The sequence below is a fragment of the Oxyura jamaicensis genome, chromosome 3 (genome assembly GCF_011077185.1).
Source record: "Oxyura jamaicensis isolate SHBP4307 breed ruddy duck chromosome 3, BPBGC_Ojam_1.0, whole genome shotgun sequence".
NCBI classification, from domain to species: domain Eukaryota; kingdom Metazoa; phylum Chordata; class Aves; order Anseriformes; family Anatidae; genus Oxyura; species Oxyura jamaicensis.
In genome coordinates, this window is record NC_048895.1 from 2063182 (window position 1) to 2076086 (window position 12905).

General features: G+C 40.6%; 2 protein-coding genes across 5 annotated transcripts; one reads left to right on the top strand and one right to left on the bottom strand.

Annotated features, from left to right (window-relative positions):
* Positions 1-1312: 1312 nt before the first annotated feature.
* Positions 1313-10318, bottom strand: CLHC1 (clathrin heavy chain linker domain containing 1). 4 transcript variants are annotated; one of them, XR_004749327.1, is made up of 8 exons: positions 10122-10318; positions 9790-10036; positions 8797-8984; positions 8055-8186; positions 5819-5870; positions 3314-3482; positions 2373-2576; positions 1313-1613 (listed from the first exon to the last, which is right to left on the bottom strand). XR_004749327.1 is itself a non-coding variant. In XM_035321369.1 (6 exons), exons 2-5 carry the CDS (start codon positions 9949-9951, stop codon positions 2432-2434), a joined length of 528 nt encoding a protein of 175 aa, XP_035177260.1. In that variant the 5' UTR covers positions 9952-10036; positions 10122-10318; the 3' UTR covers positions 1313-1613; positions 2373-2431. The 4 variants fall into 4 exon arrangements, 1 of the variants encoding a protein (XP_035177260.1); XM_035321369.1 differs by lacking the exons at positions 8055-8186; positions 8797-8984; XR_004749329.1 differs by lacking the exons at positions 8055-8186; positions 8797-8984; positions 9790-10036.
* A 336-nt stretch (positions 10319-10654) lies between these two features.
* On the top strand, positions 10655-12683 carry RPS27A (ribosomal protein S27a). The gene is made up of 5 exons (XM_035321371.1): positions 10655-10820; positions 11152-11206; positions 11299-11384; positions 12072-12203; positions 12492-12683. The coding sequence occupies exons 1-5, from the start codon at positions 10773-10775 to the stop codon at positions 12639-12641; spliced, it is 471 nt and encodes a 156-aa protein (XP_035177262.1). The 5' UTR covers positions 10655-10772; the 3' UTR covers positions 12642-12683.
* Positions 12684-12905: the final 222 nt, after the last annotated feature.

Below are 12905 nucleotides of genomic sequence, written 5' to 3' on the forward strand. Positions count from 1 at the left end.
AAAAGAAATGTGTATCATTACTACATTACAGCACTCTAGAGTCATATGCCAACTTTCTTCTACATTAAGGATACATCTCCAGTCAAACAAAACACTGCCATGAACACATTCTCACACAGACACATTAAGAGCGACGAACAACTGATACTTGCTGGTAAAATAATTCTCAGCACTGTTTTCTGCATGCTTACTGTTTACTGTAATTCATACTAAGAGCTAAATGGACTCTTCGCTTGACTGCTGTAAGAGCTCCCTCTGTTGTTACACAGGAAAACTACCAGAAAACCTATTCCATTATCCTTGTGTCTTTTTCATCTTCAAGACGTGAATTTTCAAACACTCCATCCTGTGAGGTGAGGACTGACACAATTTTCGGAGATAACTTTTCATGCATACTTTCTGCACAGGTAACTGCTACCTTATTCCAAAGTCTCCCAAGGTGCTGAGAGTGTCACTTAGAATAATCTGTTCCAAAGCATCTAAGGGAAATTAAAAAAGAAAAAAAAAAATAATAATAATAAAAAAAAACCACCACATATAAAGACCCTGCATTTGCCTCAATAAGCTTTGTATTAATCATATTACAGATACTGCACAAATCAGATGGATCAGTTTTTTCAGACGGATATAAATCCTATGACTGAGGAAAGAACAGCTGATCAAATTCAAGACTTATAAGAAAAAGCAGTCTTTAATTGAAAAGAATTAAACTCAAAATCATTTCTGAAATCCAGAAGAGCAATAGAATGACAGAGAAGTGGCAGACACTAAAGTTAAGAGCAGTTCAGGGCAAGATACAATATATACAACAGACGGAAATAACCATTCCTGAATGGAGATAACCTACTTTGCAGAAACATTATCTTTAAATTTAAGCACTTTTCTTGGCTAAGTCTAGGCAAATAAGCATTCCTTTTCCTGCAGACTCTGCAGCACATGCTGCCCATGTGGTTTGTTGCAGCTGTCAGCCCTTGGCTTGAGCTCACGTTGCCTGAAGAGTTTCTGCACCTGGCATTGTAAACGCTCTGGGCACTTAGAAATCTTACATCAAAGTAGGACTTTGGTTATTTCTTCTTTATGTCCTAAGCAGTAAATAAGTTACTGGTTGTCCAAGAGGCAGCCTACAGAGTCTCTGCTAGAAGCAAGCAAAGTGCCTGCACAATTATTTCAGTAGTTGGGTTGCCCCAAGGGGTGCTCCATACAACAGCAAAGACTGAACCTGTGTGTTTGAAAGCAAGCAGGATGGGCTGTGAAATCTGATGACACCTGTGGGAGCTTCAGAAGATGCAAGAATGCACAGTTCAGCTTGCTGTGAAGGAAAAGCTTTTTAGTTTCCATTATAAAAAAGGAGCACTGAATCCAAAGTAATTATAGGCTGAAACTGGAGTTGAATTAAAATGTCAAGTTTGAAAGTTTGTTATTCAAATTTTGCCGTGCTTACTTTTATTGTTCATTTCCTCCAAAAGCTGAAAGCCATGCTTTTTGTGTTCAGCTGAGATAAGACAGAATTGTAGCCCCCATAGATGAAAATTGTGGTTTTCTAATCCACTGTTGACTGAGACAGAGAATTAATGCAGTGCTAGGGCAGTTTTCCAATAAGAGGAAGTAATCATCTGAAAATCAAACACCAAGATCATTATATATTTGTACATGGTCACCTCTCCCCTTCCTCACTATAAAAGAACACAATGATTTTCCTAAACACTGTGGAAAAGCTAGTATGTGATTAAAAACTAACCTTCATTTACTTGGAAGAAAAGAATAAATCTGTAATTATTTTAGAAATCTCAGAGAATGAGAAAATGAGCACACAGCAGAAAAGAACTTAATATTGAAAATCCACCTTTAAAATGATTTGGAATATGGTCAGGGAATAAAATAAGAAAAAAAAAATAATGAAAAATAATGAAAAACTGTAACTTAACTGAGCAACAACATTCTAAGGAAAAATACATATAGAAGAAAAAATGACACAGCCAGAAGTCAGCTAAGTGCAAAGGAACCTAAGAAAGAACATAGGACACCCTTCTTTCCTTTCATTGTTTGATTAATAAACTCATGATCCACCAGAGGGCTAAATCTCTGAGATTTCCTGCAAGCCTCCTGCTGGGGTTTTGGGAAATCCCTCTGGTGATTTTCAAACCAGTGTACAAAAAGAAATTCCTTATTTCAGAAGATCACGCATTGATATTATGATAAAGCATACAGGGGCTTTTAACCAGAGTTCTTAAGGTCTACTTAAACATGATGACAAGTTCAGATGTTTTGATTCACTTCAAATTCCTTCTGTATAAATGTGGTCCAAAGCATCATCATTAAACCTGAAATAAATAAACAATCATGAAAGACAATACAAGCTCCTTATTATTTACCTAAAGAAAAGTGCTCCACTTGCTGAATATAATCCACTGCTCCAGCAATTCGGCCCTGTTTACAGAGGCACAATGCAACTTTTTTTGTATGCACCAGAATGGCCATATGCAGCCTGAGCCCAAGCCAGGCATTCCATCATGTTGTTTGGCTCCTCTTTCCCATAATCGTAATTAACGTCTCCCGCTGCCTCAGAAAAGGTTACCCTGAAGAAGACAAGGCAGTAAAACAGGCCATCATTCCTAATATGCTTTGTAACTTTGGAATATTTCAAAATGAGCTCCAGCATAAGTGGATTGTATAGATGGGCATATTTCTGCATGTATAACTATTAAACTATACCCCTTTTTCTTTCTGCCTCTCTCGCAGCCTTAATTCTCTACATTTTAAAAAGTAGCCTCTTCCTTCTCTTTCTTAATGTCTCAACTGCCACAGAAAGCAATAGCAACCAACGGGACGTGTCTTTTAGAGATTACTGCAATTCCAGTCTGCGGCAGCTGGGAGGAACATTCTTACATTCTTCCCGGACACGGGAGATTCAAGGCTGCTTTCAGAGAAAGGGAAATGCTCGCATTTCTGGCATCAAGAGTAGAATGAAAGAAACCCGTCTTTCAGTAATTACAGTTTTCTTAACCCACAGTACAGTGTGAAAACTTTGCATCTGTATAGTTTTTAACTACAGCATAAGAGTCCCAAACAAAACTGGAATCTGCAGTACTGCAAGAAAGGTTGACAGTAAAGAAACCAAAATGTGTTCTTCAGAACTTGCTGTTGATAACGCTTATTTGATCTATGCTCATAGTGAATTTAAGATTTAACAGTGAGTTTAATAGCAGAATCAAAAAGGACACGCATTAATGTGTTTTGGTTGTGTTTTGTTTCAAAAGGTTTAGTTTGAAGAAAAGGAAAGCCTCATGGACCTCAGTGCAGAAGAACCACACACCTTTGCCGTGTAACCTGATGGTTTACCACGTTTAATTGCTTTTCAGACAATGCACATTTAATTGCTTCCAGAGTTACAGGTAAATTTGGAAGGTGTCCAGATGCAGTACTTGTGTTTATGAGAGTGTCAAAATACAAATGCGGATTTATTCCTTCAAGACAGCTAAGAACTAAAGGTTTGAAAACAAAACTCACCCAGAAAAGTACAAAGAGAAAAGTAACTTTCACTCTTTAAGACTTCCTAAGTTTTAGTCTTTGCTGACACACACCAAAGGCCTCTGACACAATTCTTAGCAAATCTTTTCTGAGGTTGTGTCATATGCAATGCTTCATTAATCGCTCAAAATGAAGGTTGCTCAGAACTGAAGGCACAGGAATCATGACAGCATTTTACCATTGACAAGTGATGGTAAATCTCACAGGGAGAGATTTTTGGGTATTTAAGCCATATACTTTTTCAGGTGAAAATGCATGAAATAACATTGTAAATGCCTTCTTACTGCTTTTGGAATATAAGACCTTCTGCTAAGACTGGTTTAGTAAATTTGTAATTCAGATTCCACATACTAGCTTATCACAGTTCTCTCGGTTATTACCTTTAAAATTGAATGAAAGCCAATAAAAATATGCACACACACACACACAAAAATGCTAATCTTGTAAAGTTCGACCACGCTTCTATGATTCCTTCCAGATGAAGAACAAAATATTCAGCTGCTCCGATTTCTGATACCACCAATACAACTGAATTTTGCATTTCCAAATACAAGCCAAAACATTGAGACAAAGACAAAATTATATAGACTATTTTTCATTTACCTGGGATATTTAAAATCAGCAATAGTTTTTACATATCTTAGATTTCAGAAACTATTTTTAATGCAGCTAACTGGAATATTGCTTTACAGCTCAAAAGGCTAGGCTTAAGTAGTTAACACACATAACAGTCAAACTAGCAGGTGGACTTTTGTTCTTGTCTTCTACATGTCACCTCTCAGTAGAAACAAATTCAGCACAGCTTTAGGAACAGCTTTACACTAGACCTTAAGACCATGGTAACAGGAATTTATACTTCTGCAGACCCTGAGCCCGAGAGTGATGGAAAAGGCCTTGCCTGTAACATAATGAAGTCTATTGGCTAGTTGTAATTTCACCAGCCACACTTTTGAAAAGCTTACATAACTGCTTATGTTCCATTCTTTTCTCTAACCCACTGCTTGCCCCAGTGCTGCTCCAACAGTAAAAACAAAAACAAAACAACAAGTGTTGTAAGCTAGCTAACTCCTTTCCTGCCTCTCAGGGCATGTGCTTAACATAAAACAAAGGAGAAAGTAAAAGCCTTACAACTTTTTTGTATTCAATTTGGCATTTTAAATGTAAGCCCCAAACCCCCACAAAAAAATCTTGTTTGATAAATCCCAAGATCCTAAGCACTAAAACAACTAGCTTGACATCAACTAAGGTCCAGTAAGAATGGATCCAATTACCAAGTTCTTACATTTAAGATTCTTTAGAGCCTCTTCATTACAGAGAATTCCTCCAGGAGAGTTTGTTGCACAAGTTGCTGCAGCATCATACTGACCACTTGAAAATAATTCACTGAAACCAGTAAAGAAAAAATACAGAGTATATGCTATGAAAACACTAAATAAATACACATACACAAAATGGCTAGCTAGTGAATAGCAATCCAGTCAAGAATCCTAAACTTTAAGAATACACAGCTTAATATATATATATATATTAGCCTAGTACAACTTTATCACGTTTTCTAGTATGAAGCAGCAATTTTTGTTCCCTGCACATCCAGTTACGCTTCTTCTGCCTCACTACCTAGCACTTTTGATAGTGCCATAATGAAAATTGAGAAATCTAAGAGGGAGTTATCTGGGCAATTGTAAAGAGAAATCAACTGTATTTTAATATAAGGCTTGTAAAAGATTGTGATTTGGGAGGGACTAAGAAAATTAATCAATTGCCAGAAACAGAAGTTAGTTACTTCTGTTTTACACTTACACTGCAGGCTGTATGAGATGAGATAATGAACTAATTCCTATTTTTAAAATCAAGTGATTATCTAGTGATGAGATCTAGGCATCTAGACGTAAACCGCTGCATTGGATGCTTTAGAAAAGACCAGTAATGTCCAATTTCCTTCAGGTATCTGGACACTTTTGAAAAACCCTCAATTTCATCAAACCCTCAATTTTGAAAAAAAAAAACACCTACATTTTCACCCATAGGTACAAAACCATAGATTTAAAATTAGCTTGTCAGTTTTCACAACACAAGGAAGTAAGCTAATCACACACCTCAACAGCTGGTCTCTTCAATGTCAGTGCCTTTAGAAAAAAGAACCAAAGAAGAGCCTCTGAAAGTGGACAAACCTTTGATTTAATGTCTATGTCTAAATGCCAGCACTTAAGGACTGCATTCAGGTATTCAGGTATTCAGCTCCAATGTTGTAAACTGCTAATACAGAGCACAATAACAATATTCTTTTTACCTTTCAAAATATTCAAGTGAATCCCCAGCCACTCTACTAGGGACATCAAGAGCTGAAATATAAGATATGGCAGTGTAGGATGATCACAGTACTACCTCAACAAGCAAATCAGCATTAAAAGTGCTAAAGCATTTAAAAACAAAACTATATATATATATATATTTCATTTATATGAAGGCATATAATTTAAGCTGAAAATATTTTCATGTATTTTTAAAGAATTGAATCAATCTCCTTAAGTGGATGATTGTTTAAGACACACCTTTTGCCACATCAGTTAAGCTCTAAAGACAGTTTTCCCACCAGTGCTCTCAAAAATGAAATATCTCTCCGGAAAAGAGAGGAGTAAATACTATCTTAAAGACCAAACTCTTAGTTCACTACAGCTGCCTGTCTACTCCCACACTCTCATTCTTGACTGTTCTGTCATTTTATTTTAACGATTTCACCTCTTTCATCATTTTTCGTGATCTGAGAGAGGGCATTTGGCAGGGTGATAGTCTTGTCTGATTTTGCACAGGCAGAAATGGCATTTGCAGCTAACAAAATTCTAGCGTATCTATGGATAGTTGAAGAGGGAAACAGGTCTGTTATCAGAAGAGTTTCATGAATGCAGAAATATTCACCATAGGATCTGCAGTATCTGTATTAATAATTGATTCATGTACTGAGGCTTAATCTGTGAGACTTTAAAAAATATCAGTGTGACAGAATGAACATAGCAAAAGGAAGTATTGAAGATGCTTGTGAACCTGAGCTTCAGCTTCTCCCTCTTTGCTTCAGCTGTATCTCATATGGCCAGTAACCGCAAGAGTTCTTGTTCTAACTTCGTCTTTTTCTGATGCGGGATGTACTTCCCGTCCCCATCTTTTTTCAATTCCAGCAACCATCTGTCTGAGCGAGATGTTTAGAAAGAGAATCCAAGCTGAGAGCTTCCTCTACACTCAGACCTGTGGGAGAACAAAATGCCTTTCATGAGCTCTCAGCATCCCTCTTGCAAATCTCTTCCAGGTCTTTCGTTTGAGGAATTCCAGCAATAATTCTGCTGGACTCTCTCAAGTCACAAGGCAGAAGAGATACAGAGGTTTGATTATACACTCTATTTTGTTCTCTGCTTCTCCTCTAAGTAATTCCTTACACTCACTTTTTGTTTTGTTTTGTTTTGTTTTTGTCTGCCATGGAATTCAGATGTGATGCTCAGTCTCATATGGTACACCTGTTGCAATTCACACTTGGCTCACATCCTTGCCATCCTGAATACCTCAGCACCATCAGGAAATATGATACTTTTGCTTCTACTGTCCATTTCCTGTCTTTTAAACAATATTCAAACAAGGAAAAACTTTGCTTCTTACGCTGCCTGACTTACTTCAAAGATTTGCCTGAAACCTTTTGAAAAATCAGTGTTGTGTCATGTCACCCCACCCACATTCTTGTACCTCCCTTCAAAAAATGGATGTGCAAAAAAAATGGAAGGACTTCCCCAAGTAAAGGTAATGTTCACTCTTCACAAACAAGCTGTATTTAGACGCACATCCACTTTCGCTGCATCTTGTTATTGGATCTCTTGTTATTAGATCTCTTATTACTGTTTGGAGTTTAATCTTGCAGATCTGTAAATCTCTGAATCTCTTACATCCTTACTTCCAACACGCATCAGATTTGCCACCTTCTGGTCCTCAGAGGACCTATTCAGTAGCCAAATTGCTGCTGCCACAACCACCTATGAAAAGGTGCCTATAAAACACCATAAAGCAACCCAGGGGCACGTTTCAGTTGGCGTGAGATGGGGCCAGTTACATCCCTGTGCTTTGGTGAGTCCTCATTCCTGCAGATGCCAACGAGATCCGCTGCAGATGGGTTTAAGTTGGAGCTTTAAGGAATGCCCTGGCTTGCATGAAAGACGAGAACAATCAGCTGCCGCAGATCCAGCAAGCACAACCAACTCTCTCTATGCCTGCCCTGGGGCAGATTTAGCCCTCATAAGTCCTCAACTCCTGCTTGTCATCCCAAGTAAGTGAGAGGCTGAACTGGTGGTAAAGACAGGCTTTTTCACTCCCTCTTTTCTGTGCAAAAATAGTAAAGCCATCTGATGACAGGAACACAGGCTGATTTTGCATCTCACTGATAAACTGCAGTATTCTGGGTGGCTTGCCTTTTTATTTGGTAATCATTATTACTTAAAAACATACATAATGTAGAAGAAATGCTCACAATAGCAGAACCTTGGATTTACGTGGGATGGGCTTAGCAGGATGTACTGTTTTCTCTTGTGTAACCAAAGGTTTCAGAGTGCACCTTTCCTATATGTTGAATTTTTAATATTTCATTTTTAATTTTAGCAGAATTCTTCTCAATAGCTTTTATTCTGGGAAAACAAACAAACAGAAACCCCAAACAAACAAAACAGGAACTGTTACCTGGTCACTGTTTTGCTGTTTTCTACCCCCCCCCCCCCCCCCCCCCCCCCCCCCCCCCGTTTGCCATATTCTATTTCAGACTGCACATAGCAAGGTAATTGGCTCTTTGCAGAATTCTACTAGATAAATGCAGCTATACAGTACCTGCCTATTTTAAGACTGTAAACTGGGCAAAAGTTAGCAATTCACTTTCTTTTCTGTATTTCTCAGCGTCAGACAATGCATTTGAGCAATGACTGTTCACTGTTAGGTTATATTGTTCTTATAAGTTGTGAGACAGATGTGTGTGTAACTCCCAGGCCTGATCCTATGCAAGAAAAACCTTTGCTGATTTCACCTCAGCTTTAACTGTGCAAGAATCAGCACCAGATCTGAAGAACAGAAAGCTAACGGCACCTTTTAGCAAGGTTTTATACAATCACTGGGAACTTCCATACAAAACAAACAAAACAACCAACAATTAAAACATAAAAAAGTGTGAGAAGTCAACTACACTTAATTTATTTACGTCCTAATTAATACAACATGTTTTGTTCTAAACATCATGAGAGTGCTTACTTGTCTTCAAGCTCCTTTGCTCTTTTCCTATAGTATAACAGAACTGTGGACTCAGATTCCAGAGCTTTTAATCTCTCACAAAGAAAAAACACATTCCTTTGGCCTTTCTTAATTCTGGTAATAAATGCCTCATATTCCTGTCTGACTGAAGTCAGGATGTGCTTGTGTGCACTAACATACTCTATTATCTGTGAATGTGTTTTTGGATGCATTATTTGTGGGAAGAGAATCAACAACAAAAATCTTTCTGGAACTTTCTAATACACGATAGCTTTAAAAGAAAATGGCTAGACAAATCAGTACTTCTTAGATCAAGCTGTACGCCACCACTCTAACGTAATAAAAAAGAGCTTCAAAAACAGGCTTGGAAAACCAACGGTACAGGGGCCACACATTAGTATGTTAAAATAAGTGAAGATGTAAAAGTAGACAGAGTAACCTTCATTCCTACTTATCCAGAAAGCTAGGTGTGCAAGAGCGTTTTATTTATTTATTCACAGCATCTTCCATTTCAGTCAGAATCTGAAAAAGGCAGATGGAATCAGGCAGGCAGGAGTCCTTCAGAAGCTTCAGCAACAACTTTTCAGCCTAACTGAAGAGCACTTGATGTTCATACAGGGCATATGGAGTAAATGTCATGGGTCTTTGTAGTTAAGTGGTTTTTCTCCTCTTTTCAGGCAGCTTTATAACGTTTTATAATTTCAAATTTGAAAAAATAATAATAATAAAAAAAGTTAATAAAAGGGGTTATCAAGCATTAACCCTATAACTTCTGGTACTATGAATTCATCATAATGGCTTCTATTTGACTGTAGTGTACAAAGTGGGCATAAAAGAAATGGATAAAAATGCACCAACCTTTGATCCGTGTAACAATAACTACAGTTCACATTTGGTCTGTTTATGTATTCTTCCTCAGAAAACAAAGCAGCAGCAAAACACTCTTAGTGTGAGCTCTTTTAGCCTTGCTCATTTACCTGAGAAATATGTTACCTTGTCAAATGCATTACGGTATATAATGTAGCGTTCCTCAGAGGGCCCTTGCTCAGCACAGCCCACTTTTTCAGTTTCTGTCAGCATGTTTCCTCGTATGCTCTCCAGAAACCTCCTGTCCTTCTCCAAAAGGAAGGGAGGGTTTCTCTGCTCCCCCTCCATGGCTTAGCATAGCAACCTGGCACCGTTCTGACAGAGAATCTAAACCTCTCTCCTGCTTTATTTAACATGTGCTTCAGATCAAAGCCTGGAAGAAAAGCTGAAATTGTTAAAATTGCACCAGGGGTTTCCAAATTAGTGTGACTCTCAGGACTGTTCCGTACCCAACTTACCGAAGACTTTTCTAATTCTAAGGATATTTGCCCAAATGCAGGCAGGATTTGTAGGCGTTTAAATTGCCTTCACGGGACTAGAAGGAGATGAGGGCCCAGAATTCTGGGACTTCGCGCTGCAGCGCCTTGTGGAAACACAGCTACACGGCTACCTGGGGGGGAAGGAAAAACAGAAAAAGGAAAGAAAAAAAAGAAAAAAAAGAAAAAAAAAAAAAGGAAAAAAAAAGGGGGGGGGGGGGAAGGCGGTCCCTAAAGCGCCGGCCCTGTGTGACTGTGCACGGCGCCCCCGTGAGGAGAGCTCGGGGCTCGCACCGCCCCTCAGCCTCCCAGCGGCCGCCACGGGCCGTTGGCGCCCACAGCGCGAGAGGAGCCGCGGTGCATCATGGGGGCTGCAGTTCCCCTCCCCTTGCAGTCCCGCCTCCCGCCTACGACTCCCATGGCGCACTTCGCGTGTGGGGGTGAGACTACAGCTCCCAGCAGGCCGCAGCGCGGCTGGCGGCGGCGAGGCACGCCGGGAGCCGTAGTCCCGCCGCACCGCCCGCCCTTCCTGCGGCGCGGGTGGAAACCCCGTGCGGGGCGGCGCGGCGCTCTTTCGGGGCGCCGCCATTCCGCGAGCAGGTCGGGGAGCCGCGCAGCGCGGCCGGGCTCGCCATGCAGATCTTCGTGAAGACCCTCACGGGGAAAACCATCACCCTCGAGGTGAGGCTGCGCCCTGCAGCACCGCCCCGGCTCCGGGCCGACCGCGGCTCGCCGCGTCCCGGCCTCCGCGCTGCCCCTCGCCGCCTTGCCGGGCCGGGCCGGGCTGTGCCTCAGGGGAGCCGGTGCCCGGCGCTGGACGGGGAACGGGCGGAGCGAAAGGCCTGGCTGCACGGCGGAGGCCGCGCTGGAGCTGCGGAGGGCTAAATGGCCGCGGCAGGGCCGGCGGCGTGCCCGAAATGGCTCCTGCTTCCCCTGCAGCCCCGCGCTAATTGCATGGTAACGCGTGAATATAAACTTAATTTACACCCCCTGCTGCTTTGTTTCGTAACAGGTTGAGCCTTCCGATACCATAGAAAATGTCAAAGCTAAGATCCAGGATAAGGAAGGTAAGGTCGAGATGCACGTTTTGCTTTCTTCTCAGTTAAGGGTGGGTCGCGGTTCATATTCCTCACGTGTTCCTCCTTTCTGCCACTATCAGGGATTCCTCCTGATCAGCAGCGACTGATTTTTGCTGGTAAGCAGTTGGAGGATGGACGCACGCTGTCGGACTACAATATTCAGAAAGTGAGTAGGAAATGCTGAGAGGAGCATGGTACCACCTGGTGCTGTAGGAGCAGACTGGCTGTACATTGTGAGCCTAAAAAGTGCTTCAAATATATCAAAATGAATTGACGGGGGGGTAGCACTTCTAGCTCGGAAAGTACTGATGCTAAGACTAGATTTGGCAGTCGCTGCAGTGGAGGTCGTATCTTCAGATCAGAAAGAAACATTTCTGAGAGCTGCTTCATTGCTTCTCTTTTGTCAGCTCTGTAAGTTGGCACTTTCTAGTGAGTGATTTTAGGGGGCTAATGTGGAAACCGCTGCTGACTTCTGTCAGACAAGCAGCAATGCCACTAGAAAACAGAAGACAAGATTATCTTTAGAGTAACAAATCAGTGATAGATTGGCTTAGTCACATCATGAAACTGTATTCTGCAATTTTAGTTAAAACTGAGGAATACAATCACAGTATTTTTAATAGTATTTGAACCTTTAAGGCTTTGGGATGTGACAGCACACAATGCTCTGGTGCCTGCTCATTTGCAGAATAAGGAGTGAAAAATCCTTTAAGAGTTTTCCTGGTTGGCTGGAGGTTGCAATTCTGCTATTTGCTGTAGATAAAAGAAAAGGCCTGCTTAAATACTACTCTTGGCTTGTGAAAGCATTTGGAGTTTTTCAAATTGTATTCAAATTTTCTTACTTTACAAATAGGAATCAACCCTTCACCTTGTGTTGAGACTTCGTGGTGGTGCTAAGAAAAGAAAGAAGAAGTCTTACACAACTCCCAAGAAGAACAAGCATAAGAGGAAGAAGGTTAAACTTGCAGTGCTCAAGTACTACAAGGTATGTAGAACTAACTAGATGAAGCTTGATGCATGCTTTGCTCTCACCAGGAAGGGACTAGTTAAAGCCTGTAACTAGTCTGAATGTCAGCCAGCATATTTAGAGTCTTTCTGTTTGCAAATACCCCATCTGTTAAATAAAACAGAAGTTTGTTGCAGTCAAGCACTTCAGAACTTTGTGTCAGATTTCTGAAAGCAATCCCAAAAGCTGCTTTGTCAAGAAAAGCACTTGAAAATAATTTGTGTTAAAAGGTGGCATGTATGAGATGTTGCCTCTTGCCCTTGACAGGTGGATGAGAATGGCAAGATCAGTCGTCTGCGCCGAGAGTGCCCTTCTGAGGAGTGTGGAGCAGGAGTCTTCATGGCTAGCCACTTTGACAGACACTATTGTGGCAAGTGCTGTCTGACATACTGCTTCAATAAACCCGAGGACAAGTAAATGTACTAGACAATAAAAATCTGAAGGTCTGTACTGTTTAGAGATTTATTTCTGCACTGTATTTCTTCTTCACTGGTAAGAAGTTTTGTTAAATCTTGTTCTATGCCTCTTTTGGGGGGTGAGGTTCTTTTACCAAGAAAAAGGGAAAAAACAGCTATGCAAAGACTGCAGGAGAATCCTTTCCAGATCTCTTTTGAGGCTCATCTAACATGAATATTTAGTGATTTAGCACTTCAAATACGCACTATGCAAGCACCATTCCTA